Raw genomic sequence first — 11,850 nt, 5'->3', positions numbered from 1 at the left:
AGTCTATTTCGAATATCTTTCTATAATTTGAAATCGTTTTCAACACTATAGAACATAATTGTTTTTTTAAGAAACTGTGACGTGTCGATATTAGACACGAGATTTTTTCACATCCACTTTATTCTCTTGTGCTTTACAGTCTTTAATTAATTAAAAGATCAGACTGCTGAAGCAATCTGCACCCGTTAAGTTGACCTACTGGCCCCCACTTAATATTAGTTTCAACTAAACTTTAAACCGAATTTAACTATTTTTCCATTATCATAGATTACTAAACATTATAGAAGCTCGTTGCACATATCGATTACGTGCAAAATCATTTGTTTCGTTCATTTTCAAACATTCGACATTCCTAGAGTACTCCCGATTAAATTCGGTTTTCGCGGAACCCTTCGGACTACGGTGAAATTAAGCGGGAAAATTTTTGATAAAATTTTTAAATTCGTGACAATTAGAGAAAAGAAAAGAAAAAAACATGTCCGAATGTAAAATGTTATCCCGATTTTAAATTCTTCAAATTTCAAAGATTCTACGGAGTATATTTCGAATATCATTAAATTAAATTTGACGTATTCTACATTTGTGTATACCAATCTAATAACGAATTGATATATCGATAAGCATCTAATTTAATTCGTTTCGATATTCGATCGAAATTCGTAATTCTTCGTTTCGTCGTTTTGCCAATCGGGACCGTCGAGAGAGAAAGCTGGGGATTTTTTCCCAGACCCGGAGAAAATTTAATGCTAGCCACGGTTCTATAAAATTAATGTTAATTTTACTAACAGAAAATAGTCTTTAAGACTGCTTTTTATTAATAAAGAAACATTTTAAGTATTTTGTCGTCCAAAGAAACAGGGCCCACCAGTGGCCAAGCGGTTCCGTTCCCCGAACACTTTTTTTTTGTTTTTTTTTAACTCTTTCCGCCCTGCGGGCACTAAGAGGGCCTCTTTTAGTAAGCCCATTATGGGTTCGGCGAGGCCCACAATGGGGCGACCGGGTGGTGAGAGACGGGGCCCGACATATCCGAACGGACCACCCCCCGAAAAATTCCTTGGGATTTTTCGACCCGTTCGGATTCGATCCCGGGTCCCCCAGAGCGGTAGGCTGCCACCTTAACCGCTCGGCCATCCGGCCGCTTTCCCCGAACACTGCGAGTTCGGTCGTGGGTTCGCGCCTGGCTCGAATAGGCTGGCCGCGTAGGGTTTTTTGGGTTTTCTCCACGTCTGTAACGCCCAAATAGGGGCCAGTTTAACCGTAAAAAGACCTCCCGGAAGGTATCTCCCTAGGCAGATCGCCCAAGTGTTGCGTTGCCATAACTTAACAAAACAAAGAAACACGGCTAAAGGAGCCCGCTCTACACCCAGGCTGCTCCGATAACAGTAATAAACAATCGCTCGTTACGAGCTTCGACCCATTATGGGTTCGGCCAGGCCCACAATGAGGCGGCCGGGTAATGAGGGACGGGGTCCGACAGATCCGGACGGACCATCCCCAAAAAATTCCTGGGGATTTTTCGACCCGTTCGGATTCGATCCTGCAGCGGTAGGTTAAAATCCGGAGGGTCGAATCCGGATTCTACAGAAAAATCCACAGGAATTTTTTCCGGTGGGTCCGTCATGGACACATCGTGCACGATCGAACACACCAATGGTACGATTAAAAAGACCCTCTTAGTTCCTCGGGACGGAAAGAGAAAAAAATCCACGCTCGATCGTATCATAAAGCAAAATAAAACGAAAAGAAAGTATTTTCGGAATATTATATTAAATATGTTTATAATATTATAATACGAAACATTTCCGTTTAAATTATTACAGTTACGAAAATGTTATTAATTAACCGGTGACAATATTTCGAAAAGATATCGGCGACGGCAACGAGTGGCAACAATGCAGAGAAAGAAGAGCGGCAAGATGGCTTCCGTACAGTTATCGGACGACGAGATCAGCCGTCGAAAACTGTTGATGGACGGAGACGGAATGGGTGATGACCGACGTTTAAACATGTTAATTAAAATGTTCGTCAAATGGTGTCTGACGAAAGAAGAGACGGAAGACGAAAGGATCTTAGCTTACGAAAGACTAAAGATGACTCTGGCCCAATGCGAATTCTCCATGACCAAATCGCAAACGGTCATGGCCATGAATTACTCGGAAATGCAAAACTACGAAGAACTCTATCACAAAATAGAAAAGGGAATCGCCGAAGCGCAACAGAAAATTATCGATTCCAAAAGCGAATTACAACAGGCCAAACGAATACGCAAGAATAAACAGGAATACGATGCTCTGGCCAAAGTCATCGAAGTTCAACCCGACAGAAAGGGAACCATGGGAAAGTTAGAACAGCTCAACCAAGACATCCGAGCCTTGCAAAAGATGAAGGACGACGTCGACACCAAGTTAGAGAAGAGAAGAAAACAGTTCCAGGTTCTGCTCAGTGCCGTCTACGAAATGCAGCAGCTGATCAAGGAAGACGAGCCCGGAGATTCGCAGGCCATGGACACGTCTTAGGACTTAAATGTTGTGCTCGTCGTCCCCGCATTGTAAATACGTGTAAAATATTCCCAATAAATCTTTTTATGTTAATTTGAGTGTCAACTCGTAATTGTGAAATTAATTAAGTATTAATTAAAGTAAAATCGTTTACGGGCTCATTCTTGCAAGTTATAATTAATTGATGGTGCGAATCTTAATTTGGAGTCTTCGAGGAAACCTGCAAATAAACTTGACCTTAACTATAATTTTTCTTGAGTTAGCATTTTGGCAGACCGAATATTTTTGGAAAAATTTCTTTTGTCGTTTGCTTTAAAATTTGTCAGATTTCTAATACTTTGCCTGTGACAGACGAAATGAGAAAAAATATCTCGCCTGGTATAACTTTTAAATAAATGCATTTAAAATGGAACCTATTAAAAAATTTGCTTTTTATGTCGAGTTCAATAGTAAATATCTTGTGAACGAGAGGAACTCTGGATTATTCTACCGATTTAAATTCGACGGATGATTTATTTGTTTCTGCATACGTGACATGTGCTCTTGTTTGGAAGTTTCCAAAGGTGTCTAGAAAACCGGCTTGATAAATTTGTTACGTGTATAAGATCAAATCATTTGAAACACATTTTTCTGAATACCTTGGCGTAAAAAATGATTGTTTGTTATGAAGTATAATTTGTTAATACTATTTTGCATTAAGTTTTGAACAAATTACAGAAATAAGACTACCCGAATAGCATATTATATTCTCGACAAATTTATGAGACTAACATAATAGTACCTGGGAGCCCTTGTTTGGCAGTGTAGCCAACGCTTTAGTGAAATCTCTACATAAACTTTGATGGCTGTATGTTAACTCGACAGACTTTTTTGATTTTACCTGCTGTCATTAGCATAGATTGTTCTTTTATGATAAGCCCAAAATTGTTCGGACAGCTGGAGTTGAAGGTATATATGGAAGGGGCTTTGGGCACAAAAACCAATGCCAACCCAATTAGCTATGGGCACATTCTGGCACTCTCGGTGCCTCTGTTTGAAATCTCGGGCAACTTCTGGTTGCTGCTGGCAAATTACCGGCATCTTTTTTGGTGCTTGACACGCCAGAAAACGAGATGTAGCCGCCCCAACACTTGTAAGAGCTCTACTTTCATTGAGAATTTTAAATTAAATTTATTTGTTGTTGATTTACCCTGAATAAATTAAGATCAAGTTAGTACATCAATAGAATATTTTAAGATAGTATATTTACATGTGATATTGCATAGGTTTTTTAGTTGTTAATGAAATAAATCCTAGGATTACATTTCATGTATTAAATGAATAGCCTCTTAATTCTGTAATATTTCTGATTATTTTTTTCTTAGATTTAAACTATACAGAAATATTTGCATGATTTACAATTTGGTGAAATGAATTTCCAAATTGGACATTCCACCTAATGTAGATCTTACAATGCCAAAAACAGTGAAATATTTCATTGTTGAACAGGATGGTAAATTTGGCAAGATATTTATAAGAGATAAAAAAATAAAAATAAAAATAGTTATTGTAAAATTTTTTGGAAAATTATAAGTCAGATGGAGTCCAATTTAATTTTGAAGAATCAGAAAAATTGTGTGATCACAAGGAAAATGAACAGAAAAAGAAACAAAAAGATATTTATGTTCAGACCATTCAATTTCAAAATTTGTTATTTAACAATAACTAATAATAATTAATACTCAATATTAACATAACATTAATTATTATAGTAATTATCCAATATTGAAATATTAATTTACAAGTTTGGGGAAGAATATAACCATGAATAGCAAAATTTAATGTTACATTTATACAAAATGTTGATAAACTGAAAACATCAGAAGGAAAAATAAGTGAAAACATTTCAATACATTTTATGAAGCATATGGTAGAAAATCCAATAATCTCTTATCTCTCCTCCTCCACATAACACTATGAGTACAGTTTGCTGTCCATCCAGAGCCAAATTTCCTGCTCCATGTACAGTACAGCCACTTGTCCATCAAGTTTATCTGTTGATCCTGTATCTTGTTCATTGAGTATGTTGGATCAGGAGTCATGGCGGTGACTCCCCACCAAGTAATATAGTCATTGACTGACTATATATACAGGAATCAGAGTTGCCAATTTTCGGGGGTCGATTTCTCTGCCTCCCAAACACCCTGAAGTAATTCTGAAAATCTTGTTTGAAAGAAAATGTTTTTTTAGGTAGTGTGCAAAATTTCAAGATTTTTCTATAAAGTGGTTTCCAAAATATAAGCAATTGAAAAGTGCAAAAATTGCCAAAAAAAAAGCTGTATTTTCTTCATCCAGCACTGCAGAGTCATAGAGAAAAAAACTACTGGATCTAGAAAGCTCAAATTTTAAACTTAAGCCTTTCTTGTTATCAGTGAGGTGCCAGCCAAACTTCTGGATCAATAGGTCAGAGTTTACGGGGGGTTCCCCATAGAGTAATTCAGTTTTACTTCTTAATTTTATGCTTATAAGGATAAATTATATGGAAAAAAATGAATTTTATTGAAAATGTTATTCAGAATTACAAAAGCCCAAATTTATGACAAATAAAACTATTTATAATGATTTTTTTTAAACGCGTATTGAAAGTGGTGGTCGGCGATGCATTCAGTCAGCGCCAATCAAAATGAATATTGAAAGCATTCAGTCGCCAAGCGCCAATCAGATTGTACATCATCATCATCTTATGTCTTGACGTAACAATACAATTATTAAACAAAACCATCTGAGATGTAAAATAATTTCACCAAGTAAAAATTTATGACAATTTAGATGACAGTCAAAATTTTCCTTAGCCGTTTTTCTTTGGTAAAGATAAACTTGGCACTTGGAAGTACCCACAAGATTTTTACCTGTATTTACCTTACATTTCACCTTTAAGCATCAAGCTTATCTTTACCAAAGAAAAATTGCTAAGAAAAATTTGACTGTCATCTGAATTCTCATAATTTTTTTTTACATTTCAGATGTTTTTGTTAGCATGAACCCCCTGCATGGTTTCTAGAAGAAATGGCAAAGAGAGATGCTAGGGATGAATAGCAATGCAAGTAATAAAAGAGATTGAAGAAAAAAAACTGCAGGAGTTGGAGCATCTCAGAATGCTATTAACTGATAAGATTAAAAATAAAAATAAAGAAAATTAAATTTTCCAATCTTGTAATAAATGGTTGTTTCAAAATATTTCAAAATACATTTTAGCATGATGTAAAAAATTAAAGAAATGGTTACTTATAACTAATGATACAATAAATGAATTTAATAGCCTCAATATGTGATAAGCCCTTAAATATAATACAGTCAAACCTGTTTTTATGCGGGGGATAGGGACCGCATTAAAAAAAAACCTCACGAAACTTCACGAATGGCTGTAAATAATAGTTTTCGCGACACAATTAAAAAAATATTTTTTTTATGCGGTCAACAGGGACCGCATAAAAAAAGTCTCACATAGAAAATAACTCAAAACGTACGAAATAGAATTTATTGACAACAGATGTCAGCACTTGACTGCATCGTCTGGTCTATCGTCTGTTTTACATATTTTTGTCCAGGTGGTGTTTTGTTGACTTAAAAAGTAAATTATTTCATTTTTCGCATATTCATGCAATAATATTACTATAATAAGTGCATTTATGCTATAATAAGTTTATTTAGCTATAATAAGTCAACGTAAGACATGACGAATCGCACGAGACTAGTCGCCAACTATACCGCACAAATTAAAAATTCGCATTAAAAAAAATCGCACAAATAAAAATCGCACATAAAAAGAGCGCATAAAAACAGGTTTGACTGTACAATATAGTAGTGTAGGACCAAAGAAATAAAATTCCTGAGAAAGAAAAATTTTGAAAATCCTTTCAGTCAGTCATATTAGAAAACTCGTTTTACTCCATACTAGGACACTTTGAAACATGCCATATGTAAGATTCAGTGAAACACTACCTAAAAAGTAACCATACATTATAATTATTCAAGTTTTCTGGAAATAGCAGTGCTGCATTTGTCTTTTGATTTGCCTAAATACATTGCTCAAGCATGCAAACCAAAAGAATATCTTCTGATAGAAGAGTAACATACTAAGGCTACTAAGGCTACGAATGCCTGCAGATGCCGTCAGTGACATCGAGGAATTCCCACCTTTTTCCTTTGGCGCCTAACGAGAACTGACCACTTTGATCTGTCAAGAACTATAGTGCCTGATGACCGCAGCCTACATTGGTGACCCGAATGTGATTCAAACATGCAACCTTCTGATGTGCCCGACCACAGCCTACAATACTTTTATTGATTTTTCTTTTTTAATGCTAGCCATTATGTACTTAAACATATCTAAGAAAAAATTAGTTAAGTTCTTCTCTCACAACTAAAAAAATCTGTTGACATGTTTACTTAAAACTGCTGCACAACTTATAATAATTTATAATGTTTTGTGTTGCATTATGCCCTACTCTCCCCTGCATATATGTATTGACTTACCTCTACTGTTGTATGAAATAGAATCTACCAGTATGTCATTTTTGCCTTTGTCAGAGTACATAGATACTATATCCGAAACACAATTCTCAATTCAAATCCTCTTTATTTTGTTTGTCATTTCTTCTTCTATAACTCCTATGGAAATTAAAAAATTTTCATCTCTCTTTCTCTTTTCAAAATATTTATTGGGCTGCAATTTGAAAAAATTGTAGACCTATAAATGTCTGCTGTCTGTTCTTCCTTAATCTTGAGAATGGAATTAGATGAAAACTGTGACCAGATGTGGAAAGCTTAGGAGCAGGAAGCCTCGATTATATATATATATATATAAACTTCTGATTTGTACTGGAAGTCATGTTATTTCAATTCAAAAATTTTCTCCCAAAAGGAGTTAGTTAGAAAGCAGGAAAGTATGACATGTGAGGGCAAGACACTATTAATTTGAAGTGGAGAGCATATATATAAAATTAAATAAATTAAAATATGATTAAAAATTGCAGCTTGGCATTGTGGCCATGTCACAATAAATAATTACTTATTAGAATTAGCATTAAATTGAGAGGAAGCTTGACAAAAGTTTTAATCCATGTTACTTACATTTTCTATATTTGATAAGTAGAAATGCTGCTCTTTGATCAAACTAGAATTAGTTTTCTTATCAAAGTAAGATGAAATGGGCATTTCTCTTTCACTCAATTCTTCATTTACAGTTTTACCTGTTACTTTTGGATGACCCTTTTAATGAAGTTCCCGGATGATGTTATATTCTGGCAATTAATGATTAAACAGGTAATATCTTAAAAGTGAATGATATAATTTTCTCATAGTTATGTCCAGAACACCAAAATCCCTCACAAAAAATGCAGACGGGATTATGAAAAGTTTGTTATTTGTTGTTTAGCCTTACTTTGCACTGGTTATTCGTTGTGCAGAATCTTAAAAAATGCATTATTACTGTCTCCAATCACACCACCTCCTCTTTGAATGATTATTTAATATAGTTTTCATGTTTGGCAAATCAGTTTCGTTATTACAAATAACTCAATTTAGATAATATATACACTAATAGTACATATTTAAAATAATTTATTTCATTTTCTCATTTTAAGTAAGATTAATAATTATAAAATGAATTTAGAGTTGTTTTGTTTTAATAATAAAATATGTAAAAGAAATAGACAAATCAATTAAACAAGTAAAATTTTAATATAAACTAAAAGTTTATACTGTACAGACATTTTATATTATATGCTTAAGAAAATTTTTTATTATACTAATTTTATCACCACCGTCAGGTACAATTATTGTATATTTATCATCATTCTATCTAATTTTAAAAAATATCAAGATTTATATTTAAGTTGGACAATGAAAGAAATTACTTAAATGCGGCCGTCGAAAAATTTATCACACAAATTTGATTAGAGCTCTATCTTTGTACTAATATCAGAATTTATTATATTTCTTTATATCTTTCAAAATAATTTATAAATTCATTATAACAAATTATTGCAACATATAAAACAGGAATGTATCAGAAATCAAGATCACAATTCATTTATTCGTTATATAAATACCAAATTTTAATAGCGGAGTTTTGTTTGAATAAAAATAATTTATTTTATGTTTTAAACTTCAATACAAAATTTTATATTAACAAATTTCAGGAAATATAGATTATTTTCAAATATAACAGTATATTGTAAAAGAATGACTTGCTGATTTAAATTGTAATAATGCTTAATTTAAATTCAACGTAAAGCTACCTTTAGAGAACCAAAAAATACATAATTACATAAATTATATTATATACATGGTAATCTAAAGTCGTACGAATATTTTTCCACTTTGTTGAAAATCGTTTTTGACGGTTTGGAAACTGAAGTGATCTTAATTTAGTCAGACCATATTATTTTACTTTGCATCAAAATATAATTTTATTTATTTTATGCACAAAAGTATAAAAAAATCTTCATAACTTCTGAAATCGTAATAGTGATTACGGTCTAAATTTAATCAGTTTAATAAGTATCAATATATAAGAGTATAGCAGTAGTTATTATAATGGAATATATTATTTGATTCTTTTAACTTTAGATGAAAAAATTATATTTCGGTCTTTCTCTGGAAGTCTGACTGATGCATGTAGCTAAAAAAATAAATTAAAAGGTACCTCAACAATTATCTTATCTAATTGACTTCATTAACCTTGAAAGCTATAATGGTGATTGTCTTAATCAAGAACTAATGTTCCTTGTAGTCTTAATTTTGTTACTTGTGAGCATCAGCTTTGGTTTTTTTTCCTCTCCACCCTTTCTTAATGCCAATTCTAAAAATGATGCTCACAATCTCAATCTCGTTAATCTTGAATGTTTGAAATTACTAAAGTAGATATAATTTCTTCTAGATGACTACAAGACTGTCAGATCATAATTATGTGAATAACAAATAATCTACACACCGAGGTAATACCAATGAATCGGAGAGGGATCCGAAAACATTTGCTTACAAGGTTTGAGCATACTCTCACCGGTTATAAGGTTTTTTAAGAAGATTCATTAATTATGTGAATATATTTTATTGGTAATAATTTATTCAAAATAAATGTTTGAATGTTTTTAATCAAAAAAACAAAATCTTCACATTAAGTGAAACAATCCTTAAAGTAATAATTTAATTTTGAAAATTGTTATTTTGTAGAATTTCCATTACATAAAGTTCTGAAAATATTTAAAGAATTTTGATTTGAATTTAGTTAAATATTTAATGCTCCTAATAAAAATTTATGACAGGGATATATTTTCGATCATAAAATTTGAAAAAACACAGAAAAAAATCAAATCTTACAAGTTTTTAGAATTAAAACTAGATTTAATGTAAAGAAGATGACGAGAGTTTTTCCGAAGTCCTTGGTGGAAACCCACAGACGGCAAGCGACTAAGGTGCGGCATCATCGTTGTCAAACCGGATGACCAATCAAAGAGCACGAATTGAGACTCATCACTTACACGGTGTCACCTTTAGGAACATTTTTGGAGAAAACACAGACTCAATGACAGCTTTAGGAAAAGATCCAATATTATCAAAAAATGTCTTCCTTGTAACAACAAAGAATCTCAATTTTTTTTTTTTGGTTAAAAACTCAAAACAAAAGAAATTTGAAGGATTTCTTTTAAGTAATTGATCTGAATACTTTTTATATCTCATAAAATATTTGATCAAGCAGATCATTTTGATTTCTTAAACTGTATAGCATTTCTTTTGCTTAAAGATCTGTAATTTGTTTTTTATTACAATTTTCTAAAATAAATATAATTCTAAATAAATTATATCTTAATAGTTATTGAAAATGCAAAAAGGGGTAGCTTTACGAATGAAATATAATCGATTTTATATTTTTTAAAAATAATTTTCTTTCATTGTAACAAAGATAGTTTATTATTTTATTTCATCCCATTTTTTACTTTCTCATATGTTATATATAACAGAGAGAAACCATGGCCATCAGTCAAAAAATGGTCCCCAAGATTTTTAAATCTTTGGACTTGGGGACCTTGATATGTCAAGAAATGCAAAAAACTTGGGAATTTTTTTTTTCTGTATGCATTGATGTTGATGCATGTGGGGGGGCACAATTTTGTTCACCCATTTTGAAGTTTATAACTCCAGTGCTTTTTGTCAAAAATTTCTAAAATTTTGCACAGTGATTTGTGTATTAAGGGAATCAATGCTATTAAATTTTGATGGTTAGAGGTTGAGGATGTGGGGGGATAGAGGGTTCACGTATATCTCCAGTGGTGTTGGATTTAATGAAGGCTTTACTCATTATTAGCATTGACAATTTTATATAAAATTTGTCTCTACCTGAAAATTTTCATCATTTTATAATAATTAATAATATAAAAAGCTGTTTTTACTGTCACAACTAGGTGCATAGACAGACACTGAGAATTTCTGACATCAATCTTCATTTGGGAATATCTTGTTGGCCGAGACACGTTTCTGGTATAAGCCTCTCTTCTGTCGGCATTTCTTGTAAGGAGGTGTTAACTGGTATACATCTTGCTTAAAATTACTTATTTACAGTTAAAATTTCTTGGCTTTACTCTGAACAGCACCTGGCTCATACTTGTGATGTCTGTGTTAAAAGAATAAAAAAACACATGGTTTTGGAATACGCAATAATAATCAATTGGATAAGTTGAAACGGCAATCACATCACAATAAGGGAATTTATAGGATGTACCTTAAAAAGAAGGGAATAACAGAGAAAGAAAGAAAGAACATACACTTTGGAACAAAGATAAGAGGTGGAAAAAAAAGGTTAACATAAACATCACAAGTATCAGCCAGGTGCTGTTCAGAGTAAAGCCAAGAAATTTTAACTGTAAATAAGTAATTTTAAGCAATATGTATACCAGTTAACACCTCCTTACAAGAAATGTCGATGGAAGAGGGGCTTATACCAGAAATGTTTCTTGGCCAAGATATTCCCGAATAAAGATTGATGTCAGAAATGCCCAGTGTCTGTCTATGCACCTAGTTGTGACAGTAAAACAAATAAAAGAAGACACGGTTTCAGAATTTGCAAATATAAAAAGCTTTTTAATAAAATGTCATAACCGATGGCACCCAGGGCCGGATTATTGAATAGGCAAAGTAGACAAATGTCTAGGGCCCGGAATTCGAAGGGGCCCGGCTTCAGTGCAGAAGATTTCTCTGTTTCAAAACGAGTTAAAAATTATTTAAGAAATTAGATAGGACAGAAAAGGCTGTATTTAACCATTCCTACTAAGCTCCGCTCGACTAGCCATTATCTAAAAGAAAAAAAAACAAA

The 11,850-nt window shown here is 32.8% G+C and overlaps 1 protein-coding gene across 1 annotated transcript; it reads left to right on the top strand.

Annotated features, from left to right (window-relative positions):
* Positions 1-1,883: 1,883 nt before the first annotated feature.
* thoc7 (THO complex 7) lies at positions 1,884-2,591 on the top strand. Its single transcript, XM_067277608.1, has one exon. It carries the CDS (start codon positions 1,893-1,895, stop codon positions 2,514-2,516), a length of 624 nt encoding a protein of 207 aa, XP_067133709.1. The 5' UTR covers positions 1,884-1,892; the 3' UTR covers positions 2,517-2,591.
* The last annotated feature ends 9,259 nt before the right edge of the window (positions 2,592-11,850 follow it).

This window comes from Centruroides vittatus, unplaced genomic scaffold (assembly GCF_030686945.1).
Source record: "Centruroides vittatus isolate TY-2023 unplaced genomic scaffold, ASM3068694v2 contig_751, whole genome shotgun sequence".
In the NCBI taxonomy this organism is placed as follows: domain Eukaryota; kingdom Metazoa; phylum Arthropoda; class Arachnida; order Scorpiones; family Buthidae; genus Centruroides; species Centruroides vittatus.
This window is presented reverse-complemented; position numbering and strand designations above follow the sequence as displayed.